Raw genomic sequence first — 27,933 nt, 5'->3', positions numbered from 1 at the left:
GTGCTGCTCCAGACATTGCCTCCTGCTCACATCCTCAGAAGTTTCTTTAAGGGGCAGGCTTTAAGTAAAAGCTTCTGAAATGCCGTGGGATTGTTTTCTCTCTTTTAAAATAAGGAAAATAGGACGATCCATAAAATCTTTAGTCCCATTAACCCCATAGTTCATGGCACTGAAATACCTTACTACTATTATTATTATTATCATCATCATTATTATAATGATTATTATTATTTCCCACCCACCAGAATGTTTTAGATCTTTGTATAGGAGGGGTAGATAAGAAAGAGACATGCAAACCCCAACATGATTCAGTAAATTATATTTTTAATGTTGACACAAGGAACTTGTGCAACGTTTCCCAGCAAGCAAGCAATCAGGCTACCTGAAAAACAAGTCCTACTCTGAGGTCTCCAATATTCAATAAACAAGACACTTTGTCAACATGCAACAATGTTTTACAGAAAGAACAAAAGCAAGACAAGGACAATGCAGACAAAGGGATTATCAATACATTATAGGCATATTTTTCTGATACAATTTTTTCCCCTGGTGATCAGTACAGGAAAACAGTTGCATCAGCAGCTCATAGAACTGAAATATAAATCCTGCTGTTAAGCATATCTGACAAGGAAATTGATGGAGTCAAATCTCCTGTAGTTACACAATGCGTGTCACATGGCTGTTGTCTGTGTCATCCAGAAATAGGGTGCTGAAGACATCATTAAAAAAGGTAGGGTGGTATTTGCAGGCTCTGTCACAGTCAGGATTAAAGTTCACCTCCAAGATCTGAGGCTGCATAACTCTTTTCCCTGTCAAGGCAAAGACAAACATTGCTGCTTAATACAAGCTCTACAGAGATCTCAAATCACTATTTGTCTTTAATCCAGAAATTATAGAAAATTATTGGAAAAAGCATCTTTTGTGACCCGAACTGCCAAGCCAGTAGGATGTTTTTGTTTCAGTGGGTTGGTTTTTCTTGGAAGAACAGAAGTATATTCTACCATTGTTATCCAGAGGACAATTATCCAACAGATTCTGCAACCACTGTGCTAATTCAATGCCTCCTCTGGAATGAGAATTTGCAGCCATTCAATATGATCTCCCTGAATCAGCTGTTTTGCTTGTAAGTCTCAAATATCTTCAAGGAAACTCTGCTTCTCCATTCACATTTCAGTACAAACCTTGCTTTCTTAAACCTCCTAGGTATTTAGCAGTCCTGTTCCTTTAACTGCAGCCACCCCCATCTGCCACTTCATGCCACTCCTAAAGGAAGTCAGGAAATTTAATTTTGTCTTAAAACTTCATCAGTTCTGAATCAAATGCATTCTATGCAAAGAAAACCAAAGGATTTTGTTTCACATCTGGTGTAGAGATGGTTAAGTGAGGGAACAACCTTCTGATGGATAAGTAAATCCTACTGAGCTTTGTACAGGAGTAACAAATCTCTTTGTCCACAGGCTGCTCACAGCTTTACAGCATTGCCACTGGCACCACCCCTCCCTCACCTTCAAAAGGTCAAGGACCTGTGCAGTTCATGCTCAGCCAGGCATGTAATGGTTCTTTTACTACAGTAGTTTTCCTCAATCTAGTAACGTTTGTGAGCTGCTTTGCTTATCCCATTCAGGACACCTCTGGGGCAGGTCAAAGAGGATCCAGTGTGGACATAGCAAATCACATTCAACCTCTTGCTCCACCTCATCTAAGCAGCAAAGGCTCCATTTTATATCTTCTGTTTCTCAATCATTTCCCTCCATGAAAGCAACTCAATCTTCACAGAATCAGTCCCTGCAGCAGTGGCCATGGGGCACTCACCCAACACACATCTAATTGCTCTGTAGGCAAATTTGGGCACAGGCAATCAGCTTCTCCTGTGTCCCAGAAAACCCAGTACCACAAGAAGAGTGTGCTCAGCTCTCTTCAATACTCCCTGGCAGTTCTCTTTGTGTTGGTGTGTCTGCTACTTTTTTACCTCTACAAGAAACACATGTCTGGGTCAGGGACATTTACAGAACATTTCTGAGCCTCCTAGTGAGACAATAAATGATTCAGTCTATCTGGTAGACTTTGCTACCAGTCCTCCATCCTCCACAGCTGCCTGGAAGAAAGGCTTCAGGTAGGCAGCCATGCTGTTTATGGCTAACATAAACAGCAGCCTCACTCACATGTCCTTGCAGAGACTTGGTAACAGCTGAATGTCAGCCCCGAGAACATCAATAGCACTGAAACAGTGAATGTGGTCCCTTCCCTGCCGTAAGTCACCGTGCACTGAACACTGCTCCAAGCCTGAAAGCCACAGACAATTAGAGGTTTCCAAGGTTTTCATACAGAGTTGAATATTTCAGACATTTGTTTGGGGTTTTTGTGTATGTGGTGGCTTGACTGGATTCTTTTGGCTCCCCCCCACATCTCTGTTGTTTTGCTCTGTTTTTCTCCAAACAGAGAACAGCAGCAGGGAAACAAGGATGCAGGCCAGGAGCTGGCAGCTGCATCACTCCTGTTAAGTAGCATGGCAGATGATATCCCCACAGATTTGCAACTTCAGGTGTCAGTGGGAGGCACAGAGAACAGATTTCTGAAAAGGTCCACCAACATAAACAATTCAACATTCAAGAAAAGAGCTTCTCACCATCTCTGCTGGTGTCCCATTTAAGCATCAAGTCAATGGCATATATTGCTCTTGAAGATGGATAATCGCAGATGCCAAGAGGGGCAGGCTTAGATGTAGCAACTTGGAACAATTCAGCAAATGCCTTAAAAATACTTGCCTAATAACAGAAAAAGCAGTGATTTCTGAATGAGCAGTGAGGTTCCATAAAAGCAACATACATGTTTCTAATCACTTCATTCATGCAGTGTTTGAAAGGGTTTGTATCAATTGCACTACACAACAGATGAAAATTTGCACAGTACTGGCTTCCAAAAATGTGCATTTAGACCTAATGCCAACACAAAGAAAGAACTCAGCACCAGGCAATATCCATGGACTTTTCTGGGGAGCCAATGAATACTATGGTGATCTTAAAAATAGTGCATTTAACATTAGAATTAACCCCCTTCTCAGGCATTATGCCAAATATTGCACTTATGTGTACAGGAGGGGAAAAAGAAAACCTAGGAGAATTCTGTGAAGACCAGAAGTACAATTGTGAAGTTCTTGCTTTTTTCCTGCCTATTCAGTTGTATTCTTGTTTTGTTCTGTTCTGCAATGAAAAATCTTCTACCCATTTATACCCCTAAGAAACATGGGAAGAACATGGACATTTTAAGAATGCATTACATAGGTATTTTGAAAAACAGTCAGATATCCAATCTGGAAATGAAATAAACCAGGAAGAACACAGAGATGTGAGTTTTAGCATTGAATTCATGCTGCAGTGAACCATTCCCTCTATTTTCTGTACAGTGTACTACTTTGGATAATCTACAGGATATATTTTGACATCTCTCTTTTCACCCCTTGTAGTCTCTTTCAGACTATTTAAAACCCTGTCATATTTTGAGTATACAAGGGTCTAGTTAAAACAAATGTGAATTGATTTAGGAAATCAAGTCACAGTTGGATAATTTATGCACTTTTGAATGAATATGCACATATAAAGGCTCAGCTATCATTCACTCTGTTTCTTCCAGCTCCTAATAAATATGGAAGAATGAAAGAATTCAACTTTTTGCATGTTTCTGAACCAGATCTTCACATTCAGCTTTTTCTTTCAAGCATGAATCACAGGAAAAATTAAAATAAATGAGAAGGCCCTCATCTGTCTTCCTGCATGTTTTATGGAACTGTAGTATTTGGAGCTTCCTTTTTACAGTCAAAACATGATCTGGTACGAGAGAACCATCTGTGTTCTTGTGAAAAGTCATCTGTGAAAGGAGCAGGGACAGGGCTCTGGCAAGGCTTCTAACACAGAGAAGCTAGGGGCAGCTTCTCAGCAATACAGCCAGCCCTGACTACTCTCAAGTGTAAAGTCCAAGAAAGAATTATCATAGTGTGATAATAAAGAATTATCATAGTGTGACCATGAAGTAAAATTCTCAAATTATCAAATCCAATTCTCAAACAATTCAGCAAATGCCTTAAAAATACTTGCCTAATAACAGAAAAAGCAGTGAATTCTGAATGAGCAGTGAGGTTCCATAAAAGCAACATACATGTTTCTAATCACTTCATTCATGCAGTGTTTGAAAGGGTTTGTATCAATTGCACTACACAACAGATGAAAATTTGCACAGTACTGGCTTCCAAAAATGTGCATTTAGACCTAATGCCAACACAAAGAAAGAACTCAGCACCAGGCAATATCCATGGACTTTTCTGGGGAGCCAATGAATACTATGGTGATCTTAAAAATAGTGCATTTAACATTAGAATTAACCCCCTTCTCAGGCATTATGCCAAATATTGCACTTATGTGTACAGGAGGGGAAAAAGAAAACCTAGGAGAATTCTGTGAAGACCAGAAGTACAATTGTGAAGTTCTTGCTTTTTTCCTGCCTGTTCAGTTGTATTCTTGTTTTGTTTTGTTCTGTTCTGCAATGAAAAATCTTCTACCCATTTATACCCCTAAGAAACATGGGAAGAACATGGACATTTTAAGAATGCATTACATAGGTATTTTGAAAAACAGTCAGATATCCAATCTGGAAATGAAATAAACCAGGAAGAACACAGAGATGTGAGTTTTAGCATTGAATTCATGCTGCAGTGAACCATTCCCTCTATTTTCTGTACAGTGTACTACTTTGGATAATCTACAGGATATATTTTGACATCTCTCTTTTCACCCCTTGTAGTCTCTTTCAGACTATTTAAAACCCTGTCATATTTTGAGTATACAAGGGTCTAGTTAAAACAAATGTGAATTGATTTAGGAAATCAAGTCACAGTTGGATAATTTATGCACTTTTGAATGAATATGCACATATAAAGGCTCAGCTATCATTCACTCTGTTTCTTCCAGCTCCTAATAAATATGGAAGAATGAAAGAATTCAACTTTTTGCATGTTTCTGAACCAGATCTTCACATTCAGCTTTTTCTTTCAAGCATGAATCACAGGAAAAATTAAAATAAATGAGAAGGCCCTCATCTGTCTTCCTGCATGTTTTATGGAACTGTAGTATTTGGAGCTTCCTTTTTACAGTCAAAACATGATCTGGTACGAGAGAACCATCTGTGTTCTTGTGAAAAGTCATCTGTGAAAGGAGCAGGGACAGGGCTCTGGCAAGGCTTCTAACACAGAGAAGCTAGGGGCAGCTTCTCAGCAATACAGCCAGCCCTGACTACTCTCAAGTGTAAAGTCCAAGAAAGAATTATCATAGTGTGATAATAAAGAATTATCATAGTGTGACCATGAAGTAAAATTCTCAAATTATCAAATCCAATTCTCAAACAATCAGGTATTTGAGGGCAAATTATACAAAGTTCTGGAGTAAAGGTTAACATATGATCTCCTTTGTGATACACATGAAATATGCCTTCTAAGAAAAAAAAAATCCTAACAACCCAAGACTTTTGGAAAAGCTGGTTTGCTGAGTAAAAAAAACCCCAAAACAAATAATGAACATTTACATGAGAAAGATGAGTTGCTGACTTACTTGTACTGTTGTCCAAGGATATTCAGGATATTGTCTTTCAAACAGAGGAATAAAGTCTTCACAGTGCACCTAAAACAGTTTAGTAACATCAAAAGCTGTCTTGGTCAGGAATGACAAGAGAATGGAACATGAAATATATTTGCCATTCATACAAATGCAAGTAGAGAACTAGGGAATGAAGACAACTCCTGAATACCTTCCTTGTTCCAGAATTTCTTGTTGTAAAAGATCATACTAAGGCTTTGACAATGACAAGCTGCCATTTTTTATAGTTCTTTTATTGTCTCTATCGATGTGGGTTCCATTCAGAATGTAGGTTTGTATTACCTCAGATAACCACTGATGACTGGGGTAAAGAGGGGAAAGAGTCTAGGAAAGTATTTGCTTAGGACTTTGGTATTTTGAACACCCTGTTGAACTGGATGTGAAACAGACTATTTGCTAACAGAAGGCACCAGAAAATTTTTCTACCAACAGAAAGGTGAGAGAGTGTTTTGGGCTGTTTGCTTACCTGTTTCAATGTCACACCAGGAGCATAATTCATGACAGTGAAGTGCTTCTCATAGTCATCCAAGTCATCAAGTGAAAATGCCCTAAGGAACAGAACAAATCCTCAGTTTAAGGGATCCAGTGTCAGCAGGTGCAGCCTGCGAGGGGAGGTGAGCACCTGTTGGAAAAGCGCAGCCAGAACACATCGTAGCTGTAGAGCCGCAGAGGCCGCACAGAGCGCAGCAGCACCACGTAGCGCACGTCGAATTTCACCAGCCCCACGTCCTCGCGCTCAAACAGCACCGGCTCCTCGATATATTTGCACACCACCTACAGCACAGCGTGTGGGACAGCTCAGGTGAAATGCAAGTGTCACTGCACCTCAGTGACTTTAGGGCAGCCCTGCCTGCACTTCAGCTTTTCCTCAGAAAGGCGCACAAATAGACAACGTTGCTTTCTGTCACACTCTGACTACAGGGTGCGGAAACATGGAGGCCAGGACGTTCTCATTTTTAAAATCCACAGATTTCTAACTCTGGTGACCCTGCTGTTTTGCAACAATTGTGAAGCGATTCTGTGTGCATTTCTGTACCCCAGAAAACACATGCAGTCAACATGTCACCAACAAATGGTGCTGAAGCAAGCTCCAGTGCTCACACACAATGAGGTACAGGTGGATGTTGCAGGCTCCCTGTAAAAAGCTCTGTAATTAATCTCTTGTTGTCAAGGGTGGTCCTTTGTGCCACTGAGCAGAGCAATAATATTCCCAAACTGATGGGACAACCAGGGGACAGAAGCAATAATGTTCCCAAATTGATGAGCAATGCTAACTATAGCCAGTGTGTTTGTCTGCCAGCCTGAGGACTGGCATTACAGCAGAAACATGCTGGTGTATCCCTTATTGCCAGGGCAAGTTTTATTTTTTACATAAGACAACATCAGGCTCTGAGTTCATCACTGCAACAACTGGAGTTTACCAATTTGCAACTGAATCTACTCTGAACTGTATGCTTATTGCCAGCATATGCATTTTGAAGAATACATTTCCTTTGTATTTTCAGACCTCCTTCTACAAAGCAGTTTTTTCAGCTCTGCTTTTTAAATCCCATTCAAAGCTATGCCCTCTCACCTTTGGGCTGCTTTCCCTGTGCCTGATGATGCTGTTCAGGTGATTGGTGATATGGGTATCCAGACTTCTGGCCAGGTTCCATGGTTTGCATATCCAGTGATTATCTTCTCCTCTGGGAGAGAAAGAGAGAGAGCAATACCTGTAAGTATCCACCTCATTCATCTGGCTGAATATCCATTTGGCTTGATCCATGTCTTCTCCTGAAAAAATACTTTATAAAGCTGTGGGCTACACTCCAAGAATTAAGACTTTTGCTGACAGCTGGGAGGAATAGGTCTTAGGAATAAGGGAGAGAAAAAGCAGTGGTACCTTTCACAATTTTTTTGTCGGCTACGGCCTAATTCGGTCTCACTGTTTCTCTCCTTCTACTGCATCTGACTCCATCAAAAGAGGAAAACAACCCATCAACAGCATCACCATGAACATGCACAAGCAAGTCATGGTGTGGAATTGTTCTGCCAGGAGCCTGAGAACACTGTGGCAGGGTAGTGTGCAATTTTCCAAGCTGGTCCCTACCGACACCTCAAAATAATTAACATTAATTGACACCAGAACTCATCTCTTTGGGAAAAAACCTCATACTGCATCAACAGTTCACACTACAGGAAAATAAAAACACACCACTGCTGTCTTACTTTCTAGCACCCAGACATCTCCTGGGGCAAAATTCTTTTGAGATATCCTTGAGAAAATCCAGCAATATGCTGGTCTTTCCATCTATCTTTCCAAGTCAGGACAGGGTGATGCTATTAAAGCATCATAAAGTGAGCTGAAGATAGCATTTAACTTCTGTTTTGTTTGTTTGAAAATTCCTACCACCTCCTTCCCATTAAGCTTACATACACACTGCTTGACTGTCAGTCCTTGATGTTGAAAAGGAATTAAACCACCACACACTAGGGACAAGTGGCAGGTGTGCTCTCTTCTGGTCAATGCCAGTCCACGAGAGATTATGTATAGCAAATAATGGCCAAATGAAACACCTGGCAGGTGTCACCATAATAGGCAGGTGTCACCAAAGCAGCAGCCTTTCAACCAGAGTACTCCATGCCAGACAGAAGAGCAGCAGCTAATGCTCTCTTTCTTACAATAACAGAAATCGTAATTTCCATCCAAGTGGATTTAAAACCCTAAAGCTCCACAACTGCTTCAGTCTAACACTAAAATGAAATTTTACTTTCATAACCTTACAGAACCCAAGTACAGTAAATATTTTCCACTCTGGCTTAAGTGCAAGAACAACTGCTACTGTCCCCTGGAAAAAAAATCTCACATTTGTTGCAAACACATTTTGAGGCTTTGTATATCTGTTAAACACAAGAGGCAAGATGCTGACTAGGAAAAGAGCAAAGGACTTCAACTATGTATTCAAATCACAGCAAAGTTTCTGGGTTCCAAACTGCATTGCTTAACTACTCTTACCTAAAATAAAAACCTAAAAAGCCCCCACTTTTCAGGTAAAATTCACTTGAGTATAAATGCAGCAAGAGCCAAATCATGGTAATGCAACAGCTGCCAAGACTAAAATGTGGGCTCCTAGTCTTTGAGGAAAGTGAGATCAAAACAGGACAAAACCGAAGGAAGAGGAAACACACAAGTCACCTTCTGTCACGTTGCTGGAAGCAGCTGATGAACTGAGGCAATTCTGTCTGGAGGTTAAAAGTCCGAGGCAACCACCTCGGCCCATCTGGTCCTCCAGCTCGTCTAGCAATGGATGCCAGGCAGTCTTTGACAGTCAGGAGGTTCTCACATGGGAACTGATTCACCATTACCTCAGGCCTCTCCTCACTCAGCTTCCTACAAAGCAAACAAGTGCTTGGTGAAAGGAGAAGGTTGGGGAGGCCTTTGGGAACATAATTTTTATACAAAAGAAATTTAAAAAGAAGTATTATCAGGGGAATAATGAATCCTATAATTAATTAACCTATAATCTTTGAAGTGTGAGAAGTTGTAGAGGATGTCTGCTTCTCCCTCGTTGTCTGTGAATACAAAACGGGGATGTGTCAGGTTGTTGAGGACTTGCTGAATGTCTGTGAAAACCCTAGAAGAAAGAAGCGCATGAAAGAAGAAAAATGTCAGTTTAGTTCCTGAAACTGGTCAATTAATGCTTGAATAGAAAAAAAACTTTTATGTTTTTCCTGTATACACTCTCTGTGACAATCTCTTCTTGATTCACAAAAACAACTTAAATTGAAGTGGGATAGATTAAAAACTTGTGAGAGATTACTATCTCAAAATAGATAATCTCAATAGGTAATCTCAAAGGTAGTTTAGCTCTGACTGCTTCATAAAAATAACAGTTCAGAAGATGATGACTAAACCCCTGACACAGAAGCAGAAATATGAATTCACTGTTCTACATGAAATACCCAGAAGTGAGAGTGGCCCTGTGAATACCTGCACTCCTGAAAGAGCTCTAAAAATCAACCTGCTGTCACCCACATGAAAGAAAGTCATAGGAAATCTTCTCAGTTTAATTTTGTAGCTTCAGAAGATTATTTTTGTCTGTTCAGAACTGTAAATAACCCAAACATATGAAAGTAGATACATTAGGTATATGCTGGGAATATACAAAACTTTGAGACTTGATACAAATTCCCTCTCAACCCCATTTAAAATCACACAAAACCCCAACTAAAACCTGACAGACATTTCAGAATGTAACCAAGAATGAGGTAAGTTGTTGTGTATCTTGGGATATTTCCTTCTCAAATAAAACCAGTGACTTGGATGCTAAAATAAGCAGATAGAAATAATGATGATTTTATAGCTGTGAGGCCACTTAATTCAGAATTCAGTGTGTTAACTCAAATAGCAAGACTGTTTTTATATCATTCTCATGGTAAGGAAACATTTAAACAGAATGAAAAATCACTAATTTTTTCCACGAGAAACTACTTACTCTTCCTCCTCTCCAGGTTTATTCTTATCAGTTGTAGAACTTTCCTCTCCTCCTCCACTATTAACCAATTGGAAAATATATTCCCTTGTGAGACACTTCTCTAAAAAGATGAACTGCAAAAATAGTCCAGTCACAGGGGGGAATAAATTCTTTAAAAAGCAAAGTATGTAAGGTACTTTGCATAGCTCCATGGGTGAGATATTATGATAGTTATACTATTTATGCTGAAGCTTATAACTGAGAGAGATGACTTCACTCTGGATGAAGGGAATCAGCCTGTTGAAAGAAGCCACCAGTTCTTCCTCACTGTTCCAACAGAACAAAATTAGTATTTCCACAGAGTCCCACTAGCATTTCTCCCTGAAATTTGTGGCTTCTTGGCTTCTCCTTGTAAGTCTGCACACAAGGGGAAAGTGTAATACCACATCTGGTGTACTGGATCCACTACAAGTGCTGCCAAACCCACAAGCTCCCATAACATCCACTGGTTTGGAGCAACTGTTAGTCCTTGCTGGAGCAAGAGGAAATCAAAGTGGTGACCTAAAGATAAAAGGCCAATTATATAATGCTGTAACAAAGCCCTGAAGCCTCCAAAATCTCCACACAAATAGGCAATAAAGAACACATGCAGCACACGAACTACTAAAATTGAAGTTGTTCATAAAGTCCCAAATTGGTTCCTCACAAACACCCTACAAGTCACCATCCTGCAAAGATCCAGTGCCAGAGCACTAAGGATTATGTATTTGAAGACTTGCTTAAAATGCAGCACAAAAGAAATAGGGGAGCTCAATTTAACTTTAAGTGCAGGAACATCACTGCAATAAGATGAGGGAAGTTAAGATTAGAGAGGAAATAAGGTAATTTCATTTGTTCTAAGATAATATACCAATAATACAACAAAAAGATACAGACAGGTAAGGAATGCACCAAGTCTCATTCTGGCTTTGGCAGAGGGCAGAACATCTCCACTGCAACCTTGTATTATCAGCCAAGCTATTTTGGACCTTTCAGTCCAGTATCAGTGATACACTGAACTAATGAAGCCAGCTAAGCATACCTCCCAAATGATGTTTTTTTTCCCCTGGTCTAACTGAAGTCCTGGTAGGGATGCTATGAAGTCTGGGATTAAAGATGACATTCAGTGAAATGATAAAAGGAAGATAAATAGGTTTAGATGTTACTTAACTTTAAACTCAAAATATTTAAAGCCCAGAAGCAGTTATGAGAACCAACTCCCAAGGTACAGAGCTGGTAAGACCAACCAAAACTAAGAGTTGCCTCATAACAGCTCTTTGGACATTTTAAAACAGTAACTGATATAGCTGAAGAGAAACGTGAAAGAGAAGATCAAAAGAAACATGTCAGAACCCAGGACATCTCTCTGGATGCCCTGGATGTCTCAAAGCCAGGGGCTTGGAGACCCTGGCAGGAAGCCAAAGACACCTGGAAATTTGACCTTAATTCATGGAGCAAGTTGCCAACCTTATATGAAGAATTACAGGTCACAAAAGTTTAAGTAGCACAGTAGTAGCAATCACAAGGTGAAGGGAAAAATTTTGGAGCACTGTACAGGGGGGTTTGGAATCCTGTACATGGGGGTCAGGAGTCCCAGGATGGAGGGATTTGGGCGTGCCTTGTCCTTCTTCTTTCTTCTCCTTGGCATCCATGTTCAGGATGATGTTGGCACGTGTGGATTGGTTCATGGTGAAGGTGCACTTGATAACAAAGATGAAAAGTATTGGAAATTGAAGGTAAATATCTTATACGTAGTTTTCACTATAAAAGAGACAACCGCCCCGTGGGCGGGAGAGAGTGCCCTTGGCTGTCTTGCTGATCAGACCTTGGCTGGACAGACAGAAAAACTTTGTAGATAAGGAACAATAAACTCAACTGAAGACCAAAAAGCAAGAGTCCAGACTCCTTCTTCGAGAGCGCGGCCTGCCCAGAACCACCTTTTCCCGTGCTGGGGCAGAGACAAGTAACAGCCGACCCTGACAAAACAGAGATGATCAAGCCCAACACAAACTGGAAAGACTTTCCCTAATAAATCCGTCTTTGAAGCATTTAGTTCTTTGATTCTTTTTTTCCATTCAGCAATCAGCACAGCTGGATAGAACAATCTCCCTAGGGCAACAGTTACTATGCTACAAGACTTAATTAAACCTATAATTTTGCTCTATCAAAGTACTTGTACTCCCTCCCCTGCTTTTCAGGGTTCAGGTTCAACATTTATTTGCTCTTCCACTCTCTGTCTTAACTCTGCTTGGATAAAAGATGTCTAAGAGTTTGTTCCAGGTTCTAAACTTTGTAACTGGAATTTCTTCTGAATCCCCTAAAACAGCAGCAATCCATAAAGGAGAGCACAAACATGATTAACAGGCTACACCCATCTATCCAGCTCCACATGTTCCCATCTGTCTGCCCAAGGTGACAGCCCTAAAACCTTTAGAGAAGGCCAAGAGCACTGGAAGGTTGCAGCTCTCACTCAGTCATCTGGACTCTGAGATGCTGCTGCTCTACCTGTGGAGGAACATTAGTACACAAAATTCAGAGCATGAGAAAGACCATACAGCCTTCTGTCCAGATATAAACAAGATAAAGGAAAAGAGAGTGAAGCCCTTAAGAGTACATTGACTGGGTGTGGATTAAATTCCTTAGAAGACGACCAGGAGGAATTTGATGTGTGTCCCCCTCCTTCCTTGCCTAATGTGAATGCCATTCATTTGAAATGTAAGATACAAACTAAAGAAGTAACCAGTGAAGAATATATCAGTGTTTCCCAATCTCCTCAGTATTGCTTTCTGCCTCTATGAGAATGTATCTGCTTTTGACTCCTGTATCTGAGTACATCAGATAAAAAATATCAACTTTTACCTATCCTCACAGTCATCTAACCAGAGATTTCAACTACAAATGGAACCTTTGGGAAAGTTAACAAGAACCACTGGGAAAGTTAACAAATGCCTCTCCACAAGAAGTAACTTTTGATTTTCAGTAGTTCTTCTCAAGTAAAGTTCACCTAGGGAGTAACAAATCAACACAAGAAGCTGGTGTGTGAGTACACTTACCAAATATATTTTAGTGCAACTTTACCATTTAAGCAAAAGGTTTCAAGCAAGAACTGTGATCCCAGTGTCAGCCTACAAACACCCTAAAGTGCAACTCACAGCACATGCTAAGCAATGGTTTGTTCTTCTGGAATCAAACCAGTAACAAGGCAGCCTGGCCATGCAGCATCACTGGTTTTGCTCAAAAAAATCCCTTATCTTTGTAATGTTCTTCCAGCTTTCTTCTGAAATGGTTTCACAGCATACGGCCCATTTTTGTAGCAAACACACGTCCAATTTAAAACATCCTAGGTTATTACAGGATTCCTGTTTGGCAATGCCATCTGAACAAGGGGAATAGTCTGTTATCTACACAGCACAGAGTAGCCCCTATAGACATACATGCTATAATGCAGAAGGCAAGTCTTTAGTGCCTCTTCTACACCTTAAATTATACTCAGTGAAAACAGCACTGTGTAAAAAATTAGTGCTAAAATATGATGCAACTTTTCTTTCACCCAGAACGTGGCACTTACTAAAAAAAAGAAACAAAAAAGCAAACTAAATTTATTTTTTAGAAATTACGTGACCATTCACTTGGAAGAATAAATCCAACAGGAGCAACTAGTAAGTCAGAATTTTAGGCAAGTGGCTCCATATAAACCCACCTTTAACTTGCCTCTGTTGGTCAAAGATGGAAAAGGCTGTTCAGCCTGAACACACTGCAATTACTGCACATAATTGTGGTAAGAAAACATTTTGTTTGTGGATACGTACTTGAAAACTTTGTCTTTGGCATAAACGGGTGGATTTATCGCTACAGGAAGTTTTTCCTTGTTTTCTGCTAAAATTGCCTAGAAAACAGAAAACCACAAAAAGTTAATTCTAAGCAGAATGGATGAGTCCATTCTCTTTGGTGCAAGTGAATTTCAGTGAAGTTACATTTTGACAATTCCATTATGTTGTGTACTAAGTAAAAAAATCAGTACAAGAGCAGAGGCAGAAGGAAATCCTAACAGTAAAAAGTAAGAAATAAGGCTTCAAGACCAGGGCACATCAACACTGCTGTATGACCCTGAGAAATTCTTGTCTCTTAAACATGAAAAAAAAAAATCCTCAAATCACAGCCAACCATATACAATAGAAGACAAAGCTGTTTTATTTCCAACAAACTGGAAGACTGACCATTTAGTTGTGATACTCTGTTACAAATTACTAAAAAAAATTCTAGGATGTTGGAAGCCAATTTTGCTCATGTGAAAATGAGCAAAACATTTTTTGCAGTCTTCAGCAGTAACCATGCCTGCAAAGTATCTCTCCATCCTGTACAGCCCCCCTTTGACTGCTAAAAGGAAATACACTTCTGCATCACTGCTGATGCCCTGCAAAAGGAAGCAGCTCTCAGAAACTCTGGGACAGGAGAAGTGCATATTGAGAAGGAAAAGCAGCTGCTGCTGTACAACAGCTCTTTGAATTCCAGTTGATCCAGACTGTCATAAGTTGCAGTGAGGTGTCTGTCTGTCCAGCCACAGATGCACCTCTTCACCTTTAAGGTTGGTATAGCAATGAAATCCTACGTAAGTGGAAAGACAAACAAAACCACAATGGTAATCAAAGATCTTAGACATCACCTAAAACAGACTGGGCAGGACAAGCACAAAATAACTCTTGCAGTCACCCCAAAAAAAGAAAGGAGCCTGTACATTTACGGTGAGATTACAATTCTCAGAACAGTTCCAGAGGATGCATTACTGTGTTTTTTGCATCTCAAACCCAGGGAGCTGTTGAAATCTCCCTCGTCCCATGAGATACTTCCTCCACCCCAGACATTTCATTAGAAGCTGACTCCTGACACTTGTTTCTGCAATCACTGCCCCATCATTACTCACAGTATCATCTAAGTTACAGCCTTTGTGGTCTGTGTTGGAAACCAGAATTAGGTAACAGAATAAAAAAAAGGTATCAAAAAGTTAAGACAGAATGTTGCTGTGACAACTCTCTCATTATTTTACATATAATGAGAACTGTTGGCAACATGGTATCTCTTTCTAGCTGTGTCACCTTTGGTGTCTAGGGATTTGGCATGCCCTGAGCTACTCCTCACTGGTCTGTCACCAGCTGAGACTTTCTTTTACTCTAGAATCAAGCAGTAGATGAAAGTTCTGTTGGTTGGTTCTAGCATCAGTAGAGCTCTCATCTCTCCTCAACAGCTGAATGGCAGAAACAGTTTAGGAAAAAAGCTACCTTGAAAAGATGTTTTTAATGCAGAATGGTAAAGGAGGATACTGGAGTCATTTTCTACACACAGTTCTTTAACTTGACCTGATCATACCAAAACAGAATTAAAACATGCAAAAGTTGCCTTCTTTGAGACCAAGGCACTTTTGCCAAGAGAATACACATAAGACAAACTCTGGGTGCATTGCTGTTCTTCTGTTAATGCAAAGTACAGCTCTTCCAAAAATGCAAAATCCCAACCAACCAATCTGCCTTAGGTTACAAGACAGCCTAGCTCTTATGAGTGTACAACTTTATTTAACTTCACTTCTGACTAGATATTGTTAATAACAAGCTGGATAGAGCATTTTCTGCCTCTCATTCACCATAAAGAAACCGAGAGTTGGGGTATAGAAGCTATATTTTGAATGCTATTAGTAGCCAGTACAGCATCCTCATAGGTATCAGTTTCCTCATTTTTTCTAATAAGTGAATCTCATGTAGACATTGTTCATGACAAGGAGATTCCAAATATTCACTTCACATCCTTAAAATATTCCTAACATTTATTAGAAAGGAAACAAACTGAATGAGTACTTTAGAAGAATGCCATCAAATTAAAAATGTTTCTGCCCCAATATTTAATGGCTCTAAACCACAACATAGCCCAGCATCCATTCTGAAAAATTCAGCTTTTCTTAAAATAATAAAACAAATCTTTCTGTAATTCAAGACTGAATAGCAACACTACAATAACAAATTCAATTAATAAGCCTCTTGGGCAATGTATCAAACATCTACCTGGAAGATGGATGCCTCATATAAAGTACCTTGTAGTGTGTTTACAAAAATAGCCATGCAATACAGCATAAAATATTAAAGCTCGTTTATGTTGCTCCAGTGTTTAAATATTTAGATATTAGGTATAAGACATTTCTTGTTTCACTGTGCTTTGAATTTTTTTTTATTTTAATGGCTGTCCTCTGAATCAGTCTTTAAAAAGAAGCAAAAGCAGAATTCTTGCAATGCTTTTCTGGACACTGCCTCTTCTTAAAAAAGATATGGAATTAACTTGTTAAAATCATACCTGGTAATACTCATCTGGTGGCTCTGGAATAGAACAGCTGACATCCAACATTTCAGTAGGCACCCAGGGTAACAAAACACACTTCCTGATCAGGCGATCCGTCTCCCCGTAAGCATAATCACGAGTGACTTCATCTGCAGCAAAACCAGGAGAACCTTTAGGAACTGCCTTTCATTTCCCACTGAAATGCTGTACAGTCAATACCAGCACAACTTTTGTTATTTAAATGAAAAATTAGAGATATTTAAAGAAATGTGATAAAAGAAGTATTATTTAGGATGTTTATTTTCTCCATGTGATGGAGGCATAGGGTGGCCCCTGAAATATATATGGAATGGAATAAATATATATGGATGGAATAATCAGTGGCCTGGTGTTTCCCAACTTTCAGAGCCTGACTTTCTGACTCAAAGCTACAAACACAGATTTTAAGGGATTTTTCAAAGCCCTCAGATGACTGAATTAGCAGTTTCACTAAGGTTGTGATGCAAGATTTATATTCTCTGTCAATAAAACAATAGCAAAATTTTTGGACTGGTAAAAGGTCTCTATCCTAAGATACAGAAATACCAGACAGAGAGAACTTTTATATTTGACAGTGTTACAAGAATGCAGCCATTTTGGTCTTGAAACATTTGTTCTACTGCGAAATGCTCAACGATTTTGTAAGAACTGGCCGATTTTCTATTGCAAGCTTTAAAGAAAACCCCAGCTCCTCAGACACACACTTACCACCAGTTTCAAGGTCTCTCAAAGGCCAGAGAACCGTGTAAGCAATTTGCTGAGGCATATAAAACAGAGGTGCTGCTGCAAAACTCGGCTGGTCTGAATGCTGAATGCGTGATCCAAATTCATCCATGATGTACCAGACAGGAACCTTCTCTTCTGCAGTCTATATGAATAAACAGAGAGAGACATCTCGCACACATGGACTGCAGGAAAAGCTCCATGAGACAGAGGCACTGGCAGCATTCTACACCACTTCTCAGATTCCTGCTTCAGCCTCCTCTTTCTTGTGCTACTGCTACTGCCTACCAGACCTGCTTTCGGTGAACCACACCAGCTGCTTAAGACAGCTAAACCAGCAGAAGGCTGCTTGGCAGGATTAGTTTTCCTTCAGTTTCTCTCAGAATCAATCAGCTAAGAAGTGTTTGAAGTTTATGAGTGAAGGAGAGCAATGCTGCCACCTGCAACAACAGCTGGCTGCAAGTGTTGAGGCTGCATCATCAAAGCGCCCGCCCCTTCCTGCAACACTCTCACAAAAAAATCCTGAATGAGAAAAGAAACTTTAAATTGCTTGGTAGCACTAATGAGGCAAAAATGGAGCAGAGAGAATAGACTTGAGGTATTTCCCGGAAAAGTGAACAGAAGACAAGTTCAGCTACAGGCTGAATTAATTGTCTTCTGGAAAATCACTTTTCAAGTGGTAACACAGATAATTCCATTTCACTCACAAGCTATTCATGACAAATTGAGAAACAAAAAGATAGAATAGAAAGACTCAGAGATATTGCTCAGATTTCCCTTTCATTTAAGGAAAAAGTCACAATGAACGCCCTTCTCAGGGATTTTTCAGACCTGATTCTACTCTGAGTTAAATTTGAGATTTAATGATAAAGATGACCAGTCCAGAGAACAATCTCAAGACCCTAAGCTAATAGGGGCAGTTTGATCATGCTCTCACTGCTCAGGACTAGCCCTGCCCATTCTGCATAGGGCTGAGGCCAAAGAAATCACCTTTCTCCTCTTTAATTCAAAAGACTCAAAAAAACATTGGAGCTCCACTGCAAACCCTACAACAGGGTTTTCACCTGCACTCCAAGGGTTGTATTCCCTCAAAAATGGCATGTGTGCATTTGAAGGTGTTTAAAGGCTCAGGACACGTTGGTACAGTGCTGAAGGACTACAGAGGGGAGGGTGACCAAATCTGGTGTGGTGTTACCCACACACCTTAAAAGCAGCATCTACTCTTTTTCCAATTAGAAGGAATGCCTGTAAGGATCTCTGTTAATATTCAAGTACTGGAACATAGCCACCCCAAAAGTTTTTGCATCCCATACAGTCTTACACCTTGAGAGAGCTGGTAGGTCTGGCTGTACTTCCACATTTCCTGCAGCACCTGCTCGATGCTGCCCTCGTCCGGAACCTCTCCATGGAAGGGGATGCCCACGAGGTTGGCCATCCTGTGCAGCAGGCCGGGCACGTGGCGCAGCTGGTGCCGCGCGTGCTCTGCACGGTAGGTCCATGCGTGGTCGATGAGGAACACGCTGCAGGAGAGTTTGGGTGGCATTACACTCCAGGGTGGTGTTACACTCCGGGGCTCTCTCACACACACAGACACATGCTCTGAATGAAAGCTGCCTTTCCCTGGAGATAGTGTGATAGCTAATCTGCTCGTAGTCACAGAGTCATTCCCTGAGCACACACTGTGGCATTGCAGGAGCAACTTTTCAGCAGTAATTTACACTCTGGTTTTGCTCTAGAAAGCTTATGGTGCATTAGTGAGCATTTCCATGAAAATGAGGAGCAGATAAAGAACAGGCACTCAACTTGTGAGCTTATTCCCTTTAAAAGCCAAGAACACAAATGCTTTCCCTTTTTATCACTAATAACTCTACTGCATCAACCTGATATTCTTGCCTTAACCAGGAAAACAATGTACCATTTTGAAAAATTACTTGAGGACATTGTTAGCCACAGGGTTTGTGACATCTACTGTCATCTGTAAAACCAGGAGGACAAGTCTGATCATCAGAAGCCTGTATATGCTATGAAAAGAAAATGAGCAATAAGTTTTGATAGTTTCTTGGTAGTTTCTATTTTTTTCCCCTTTGGGTGGGGGTGGTGTGGGTCACCAAATTATTTTTAGAAAAAAGTGCATTGCTTAAAGAAAATTACAATCTAACCCAAAATAAAACCATACATATCTGGCACAGCTTCCCTTGACAAGTTTAACCCTTGCTTAGGCTGCATGACTTTTAGAAAGAAACACAGTTTTTCAAACAGAAGGGTTCTTCACATTTTGTTGATATCATCTGACTGAACCAATACAGAGAAAAATCTGAATTCTACTTGCTAGCAAAATCTCCAAAGCACACAAAAACACCCAACATTTCAGAAAGCTAAAAACATGTCAGCTGTCACATAAGGCAAATATGGTTGAACAATTATTGTATCCCAGATTCCACACATACATTTTTAAAATTAAAGACTCCAGAGAATGGTAAGGTCAAGCTCTTTCAAAATGTTAGCAAACAGCTGTGCTGGTGTTCTGCTCCCATATTCAAACACCTGAATGCTAAGAGGAAGCCCAAGATTTTCACAGGAGCTGGTTTTGAACTTGATAATTCAAGTGTATTCTCAGATTTAGACCAGTGATTACTTAAGGCAGGGGTATTAAAGGCACATACCTATTAATCTTTGTTGGTTTTACTCATCAAGCTTAATTTAAATGTTTAGGTTTTGCATGTTTACCTAAGATGTAAAAAGTATGAATGGTCTCACAGAAGTTTTACAGAACTGAGCAGAACTGAATTTTGATCTCCAGCAGAGATGATGTCATCTCACTGCTTTTTATGAATGTATGACAAATACCCTGTTCTATGTTTGAAACCAGTAAGAACACAAAAAGCAGTACTATATTATAAAGTTGTTTCTTACACAACTTTATACTATATTTCGTGCCTCCTAGTCTTACATTCATGACAGATAAGCTGATTTGTAAGCATTAGAACGGTAACTTGATACATTCAACTCCACACACATGCACATGACCATTCCTGAATTATACTTTAGCCAACTGAAGGAAAAGTAAGCCCACAGAATATTACCGTGAGTACGTTCTTGGCATGAGATTTGTGGAGATCACAAGTATTTCTTTAGTTTTTTTCCCCACAGGCACACAGTCTTCCAGACACAAAGGTTTGCTTTATATCTGCAGAAATAATTTCAAGGTTGCCTTTTCCTTATTTTCTCCCTGAGTTTACTAAAAAACAATTTCTAAGTATCTTCCTGCATGATTTAAAAAGGAACCACATTAAGATATTTGTGCTCCCAGTACCCTTTGCAAGGGGTGCATCTCTCCTCAAACACACAGTTATGTCTTAGAGGTGGAAAGGAGGATTTCTGAATAGGTTCCAACAAGTCTCAAAGCAAGCTGTCACTATTATTTTAGTGTTTCACACTATCCAAAGACTGAACACTATTTTCAAAATCACAACTCACCTATCAGGATTGGAGGCTTGAAGTCCATTCTCATTTGTTACAATAACTTTGAAACAAGGTCCATTTCCAGGATTTGGTTTCTTTTTAAATTGTTCTTCCATTTCTTCATCAACTTCTTCCTCCTCATCCACCTCTTCTACTTGCATTATGCCAAAGTAGTCACCAGCATCAAATATCTGAGATGGAAAGTGCACAAAATATCATGCAACTGGATAAGGCAGCACCTTGACAAGCACAATGAGACACCTGCAGACATTTCTTCCCTGTAGTCTGATAAAAAATGGCGTTTTTAACTTAAGAGGTGAATGAACAACAGTATTTGTTCTTTCACATTTTAACAGAACTGTTTGTTTGGGAAGTTTCTTTAGTTAATATTGGCAGGAAGCTTTGTTGATTTCTTTGGCACCAGCAGGTCTGCTAATGATTGTCTATCAGTTTAACGCCTCATTAAGAATTTTAGAGGCTGAAAACAGAATATCCTTGCTCAACCTTTGCTAAAATTAGTAATTTACAACTTGCAAAACCGAGTGTTACCCAGACTCCACAACCATACTAAAGTACATTAAAGCCCCTGAAGAAAAAGAGCCCAATTGAGTTCTGAACCAGTTAAGAAATCTCTTTCCTCTCTCTTCTTTCCCTATAAAAGGAACTATCAGTGCTCATTCACCCCCCAGGTAAATTGGGAGATTTCTTATACTGCTATATACAAAGTTAAGTTTCAAACATTTATGTCTAAAGGTGCTGAAAAAGGTTTGCTTACATTCTTGCCTACTCTGGATGCAACAACTCCATCTAGAACATAAAAAAATGCGGGCAGTCACCACACAAGGTTCACTTGCCAAACAGCGGGCTTGCATATCTGGCAGAACCAAGACCCTGCTGACTACCTTCGTAATTTCAAAGTGAACATATGTTTTTAGGAAGACAAAAATAGGTAAAGCCTCAAATGACTGTTGAAATTTTTCAGAGTGAATCATTTTGCTAGAACCACTCACACACTACCTAACAAACCAGACATGGGCAGACAAATCTTTTACCTCAATCTAATATGACTAAAAAGAAGCAGGGAGGGAGAAAGGTCTAAAGTGTGAGCTTTTGAATTACTGGTTCAACACTCCAAACCTGCAATGGTTCAACACATAGCCTGCAATGCCACATTATTAAAAATCATTACTTCTATATATTGACAACTTAGCCATAAAATGCCAGTGGCAGTAACAAGCTTTCATTTGTTCATGTGAGGGTTTCTATAGGACAATTATTTTTGCTAAGCCTCAACAGGAGGGTGAGGAAATCAACTCCACAATTGTGAAGAAAGGCCACCTAGTAAAAGCAGACAGTTGCTCAAAGAGGGAGTGTCCACCATTACAGAGAGGAAGTCAGCAGGAGAACAACAACTACTTCTCATCTTAAGCCATAGTTCACATATCAGATCCAAGTGGAGAAGTGTCTGAAATTCCCCTCTGAGGAACAGGGGATGGTATTTTCCTCTGGGATGGCAGAAGCCAAGGGGAGGGGGCCATGATGATATGGCAATCATAGAATGTCTTGGGTTAGAAGGGACCTTAATGATCACCTCAGTTCCATCCCTGCTGCCATGGGCAGGGATGCCTTCCAGATGCTAATAGTAGCTGTTATTAGCTAACAGCTTCTTAGCACACAGCTTCTTAGCTAAATGCTAAGGAGATGTTAACAATATGTTGGCTAATACATACATATGCATTTTTTTTAGGGTAAAGAAAATTACTCTCCAAACAAATTTACTAGAGATTAAAACCACATCTATTAAAAAAAAAAATCAGAAACTTAGTTTCTTTCACTTCATCAGGTATCAAAATAGCAATTTCAATTTATTTCTAGTTTTCCAGTTGCTAGAAGAGGATAACATTACTCAATAGAAAGCAGTATCAAAACCTCTTGCTGTTCTAACAGTAGCCTTCAATGCTTTTTTAAGTCTCTGCATGGTTGCCTTGAAAATTTGTAGTTATTGAAATTCATGTAGCTGCAGGTAGGTCCCAGCAAAAGGAAGAGCCCTTCCCTGTGCTCACAACTAATTCTTGTCAGATTGGCTCCCATCTGGGTGAGCTCCCTGGTCTGGTTTAGGGCACAAATGCTAATCCCAGCCCATGGCAACTAGCAAAAGCAGCGTGCCAGGAAACACGTTCCACTCTTCCCTGAAGTGACATTTCAGTGCTCCTGCTTGGATCAAGGGCCATCCTCAACAACATCCTCATTAGCCAGCAAAGAAGCAACAGACAAGTAACTGGGAATCATCAGAAAATGAAAAGTGTAAGTGTGACTCAGGGGAGCCACTTGACATGTGCTGCAGCCTGTGTTTTCCACAGTGGCTTCAGTCTTTAGGAGTTTGTGAGAGGGATAGGAGGCCAGCCAGTGGTTGACTCAGCTTTAGCCTTCCCTCAAGACAGGCTCCACCCGTTTAACAAACACCCACAAGGAATACCAAGTTCCTCCACAACACTAAGGGGAAGCCATTGCATTTTTATTTTATTTTTTGTATTAAATATCATCTCAAGACTGAAAAAATGAAGGGATTCCAAATGCCACAAGCCAAAGTTTTGGTCTTTCCCTCTGACAAATTATCAGATACATGAGGCTGTAGCAGTTGCATTTAGCAAAAAATCTCCACTTTTAATACCTTTACAAAATTATGCTTAATGAAAAATTTCTCCTAGAGAATTTATAACCTTGTAAAAGTGAACTATGTGTATTCCTCACCCAAAGCAAATCACACTTCTTGCAGCAGCTCAAGACCACCTTAATCAGTGGCTTTTTGTGAGGGTTTTGTTGTTTTTTAAACTCATAATTGATAGTACAAGCAGTTCAACAGTTCACTGATGGGTTCGGCAGAAGCACTTCATTGTCAGTGTGGATACACAGACAGTTTTGTGTCTCCTCTCTTCCTCCCTCCCTCTGAGCCAGGCTGTCACACTGAACCTAGTAACACAGCAGCTCCATTAAGGGAATCTTAAGTAAGCTCCTTAAGCAAAAACCAGCTGGATAAGATCACAATACCAATCTGAAAAGTAATCTCTGGCTTAAAGCAGAACAGGGAGAGTTCACATTAAGTATTCCACCAGTGCAACCAATAACCTCTAGATAGCAAAAGGGTACCAACACATTCCAGTGGCACAAGTGCTTGCAAGGAAAACATGTTTGGGCAAAATCCCACCCTCTTCATGTTCAGGCGCAGTTCCAACCTAACCAACCCCAGCAAACCAGAGAACTTGATGCCAAAGCAGGCACATGTCATGACAATTACCATTCAGACATGTTCAGCAAATTATTTTAAGGCACACTGCAAACTGCTTTGAAGGCCACAGGTAACCTCTGAGCAACCGGCTGCCCTCCGCTGCTCTGGAAAATAAAATCCAGCAGTATTATCATGCTGCATTCCTTCTAGAAATTAATTAAGAGCCTCCATTTCTAACTGGGATGAAACTCTAAGCAGTCTTTTGCCAGAACCATCTGAGGGCTACAAAAATCTTTCTGCAATACAGAGAAAGCTGCAAAATAACTCAGTGTATGGCTGGAATAGAAAAAGAAAAGATTATGAATAAAATTAAATGCAAGCACTATATTTTCCACACTTATAGACATACTACACACAATTTATCCAAGTGCCTAAGAAACAACCACTACACTAGAAATAAAATTTTAGCACTTACAGTGATTACACATGCATAGATTTTATTTTTCAAGTTTCTGCCAGAAACACAAAAAGAATTTCCTCCCAACAGATGCTGAATGCTAAATACAAAACGAATAAAGGCAGGTTTACCAATCTAGCAGTTATACCATGTTTTGAACGAGCAATCCAATTGCATAATGCTCTCAGAAGGAAACCTGCTCCAGCAGATCCCAAGGTAAATTAAAAAAAACCCAACCCAAATCCTCCCCTTCTCACAGGCTTTGGTGTACACAGTGGTATAAATGCAAGATTATGAATAAAATTAAATGCAAGCAAGTATAAGTATAAATGCAAGATTATGAATAAAATTAAATGCAAGCAAGTATAAGTATAAATGCAAGATTATGAATAAAATTAAATGCAAGCACTATATTTTCCACACTTATAGACATACTACACACAATTTATCCAAGTGCCTAAGAAACAACCACTACACTAGAAATAAAATTTTAGCACTTACAGTGATTACACATGCATAGATTTTATTTTTCAAGTTTCTGCCAATGCAAGTATAAGTGTGGAAATTATATTTTCCACACTTATACTACACACAATTTATCCAAGTGCCTAAGAAACAACCACTACACTAGAAATAAAATTTTAGCACTTACAGTGATTACACATGCATAGATTTTATTTTTCAAGTTTCTGCCAGAAACACAAAAAGAATTTCCTCCCAACAGATGCTGAATGCTAAATACAAAACGAATAAAGGCAGGTTTACCAATCTAGCAGTTATACCATGTTTTGAACGAGCAATCCAATTGCATAATGCTCTCAGAAGGAAACCTGCTCCAGCAGATCCCAAGGTAAATTAAAAAAAACCCAACCCAAATCCTCCCCTTCTCACAGGCTTTGGTGTACACAGTGGAGGGAGGGTGCATTCACTCTGTATGTTGAAATATGTGTGACAGTGTTGGAAAACAGCTGCTTGGGCTGGGTTCTAGAGGTATTTTTATCTGTTTTACAAATGCAAATTTTTCAAGTTCTATGCTAGAAAGCTTTAATCTTTGCAGCAGGTTAGGACAAATGAAAAATTCCTCCCATTTAACACATGTAAAAAAGAAACTTATCCTATGCTCTACACTGCCCTGGGGTTTTGCCCCCTGAGTTATACTTTATTACCTAGATTCCCAAAACCACTTCACCCCTTCCCCTCACCTCCTTATCCTTCTTTACTGCTTCTCCTCCAGCCATTCTGCACGGTCCAGTTCTAAGTAAGGTCCTGTAGCTCTGTCTCAAAAGGTTATCCCAGTCCACAGCACTCTTCTTAGTAATATCCTGGACATCCCAATTTTCTCAATATCCTTTTGCCCTTCTTCTGGGCAAAAACCAGAAGCTGCAGCAGTAGAGACAAGCACTCTCAGCAGCTTGCTTTATCTTCCAAAGCTTACTGAAATAATTAAATCTCTTTTCACACACACTGGGACCTTAAGTACAAAAGAGCCTGCTCAGCCACTACTGCAGGTAAAAAGAAGCAGCAGGAGCAGTCTGATGCCTTAGGGCACATGCTTTCTTCCTTCTGCCTTTCCTCATCTCAGCCTCCCTAAAAACACTGGCACCACAGATCTCTTCTCATTCTATTGTCTTACCCTCTCATATTACACCCGTCCAGCAAAGCTGCTAACAAGCAAGGATTTCAGCCACAGGTCACAAATCTCAAGCCTGCATTAGGTCACAGCATAGATTCAGTTTGCTACCTCCAGCTTCATACTGGCACATGGAAACATAACAGCTTTGGGTTTAACAGCTCTACTTTGGGTTTCCTTGGCAGCTTTACACTGTCTTCTGTTCTATTCTCTTCCAGGACATCCCTTCTCATATCCTCCTACCTAAGCAGAGCAGCAGATATTCCTGCTCCAAGTTCCTTGCATGAATACTTACTGAGGAGGGTGTAATTCCACAAAGAGTTTGTGACGGGGCATATGCTTGAGATAGTACAGATTTTCTGTAATCTTCTCTGTAATAAACACATATTCCTGTTATTAACACTACCATACAACAGACTGAAAGCAGCAGGAACATATTCAGACATTTCCTGACTATAAACACTTGTATCACAACTTGCAGTGCTTTTCTCTTGTTCCTACTTTGAAGCTGAGATGGGGAAAAAAAGCATTCAGGTAATTAAAAATTACTTTACCTGTACTGGATGTTAAACTCACCTTCCCTACCATCCTATACTACCAGTTCAAACTTCTCACCCCATCTCACCCATTTCTTCATTGCTTATCCTGCCTTCCAGCAAACCACCACTAGTTGCTTTCTCCCGCTATCAGATCTCTTTCTCTCCCCAGGACTAGAAGTTCACTTCGTTCCTATTTTCTTCTGCAGGTCAACTCCTCCAGACTCCCTCAAGCACTCTCAATTCTCCAGATGAAAGGTTTTGGGTTATGTCTCTTTCTGCCTCAGATCCCTATTCCTTTACCCCCACAAATTAAAGACAGCTTTCCTCATCACTGAGGCTGGGCTGCAGATGTACAAACTGAAAAAAAAAAAAGTCTAAATATAATCCGTGTCTTTACAATCCGTCTAAAATCACTCCTTTTCTTGTCTTTGTTTCTCTTCCCGTTCTCATCACAAAGCTCCAGGAAGCAAGCAGATGGTTGTTACAAAGGTGAAAAGGGATACTCCACCCTGCAGTGTGCCTGTGCCTCCACATTCCCTTCAGTTCAGGGCCAGGGGTCAGCTGCACCTGAAGAAAACTGCCCAAGCCAGGTAATTCATGCACACATGAGATGAGCTGGCCGAGCTCTGCACAGTTATAAGTGACTGACTGCAGGGCAGATCTGTGTGGAAGTGAACTGGAAAAAAAAAAAATCAGGCAAAAGCCAATCCAAACCATAGTGGATTAAGATATGACAACATCATGAGTCTAACACTACTACCGTTGCTGTTTTTTCTTAATTCTCTTTAGCATAAAAAGCTGAAGGGTTGAGGACACTGTCCTGCATTTGCCTGGAACAGATATAATTTTTTTCTTTGAAGCTGGTAGAGTGCTGTGTGTTTTTTCGATTCATCATCTCTCTCCAATATTATGTCTCTCGTCTCCACGCTTTCCAAACGCTTCCAAACTTCACGCTGACAACAAAAAGATCAAATCAGATATGCACAATACGCCTGACGTCTTTTACAGCTCCGAGATGCAGTCTCGGTAACACAACCCGCACCGTGCCCTCTCCACTATCCCCTGCTAAGCAACACCGTGACTCTCCTCTCTCCTTCACCCAGGGCTACAGGGGCTGCCCTCAGCACAGCTCTCCACGGCCACTCCCACGGCCTCCGCTCGCCCCCATCTCGGGGCTGCTCCCTCAGCGCCGCTCTCCCCCGGCTCGGAGCTGCTCCCTCAGCGCCGCTCTCCTGTGCGGAGCCGCCACCAGCGCCGCTCACCCACCTCTCCGCGCAGTTTGCGGCTCAGGCTCTCCCAGTATTGCGTGGGGACCCGCGATGCGCGGAGCGCGGCCCCGTGCAGGGCCACGAAGGCCGCCAGAGCCTCCTCGCCCTCTCCCGCCATGGCCGGGCCGGAACA

At 40.5% G+C, this 27,933-nt stretch overlaps 1 protein-coding gene across 1 annotated transcript; it reads right to left on the bottom strand.

Moving 5' to 3' along the window:
• Window positions 1-303: 303 nt before the first annotated feature.
• TTLL12 (tubulin tyrosine ligase like 12) lies at window positions 304-27,933 on the bottom strand. The gene is made up of 14 exons (XM_039721218.1): window positions 27,799-27,933; window positions 20,696-20,871; window positions 18,540-18,738; window positions 17,204-17,363; window positions 16,472-16,605; window positions 13,945-14,021; window positions 9,140-9,256; window positions 8,818-9,012; window positions 7,216-7,327; window positions 6,265-6,416; window positions 6,109-6,190; window positions 5,598-5,666; window positions 2,627-2,765; window positions 304-809 (listed from the first exon to the last, which is right to left on the bottom strand). Exons 1-14 carry the CDS (start codon window positions 27,916-27,918, stop codon window positions 658-660), a joined length of 1,884 nt encoding a protein of 627 aa, XP_039577152.1. The 5' UTR covers window positions 27,919-27,933; the 3' UTR covers window positions 304-657.

The sequence above is a fragment of the Passer montanus genome, unplaced genomic scaffold, assembly GCF_014805655.1.
Source record: "Passer montanus isolate IOZ18808 unplaced genomic scaffold, ASM1480565v1 scaffold106, whole genome shotgun sequence".
NCBI lineage: Eukaryota > Metazoa > Chordata > Aves > Passeriformes > Passeridae > Passer > Passer montanus.
This window is presented reverse-complemented; position numbering and strand designations above follow the sequence as displayed.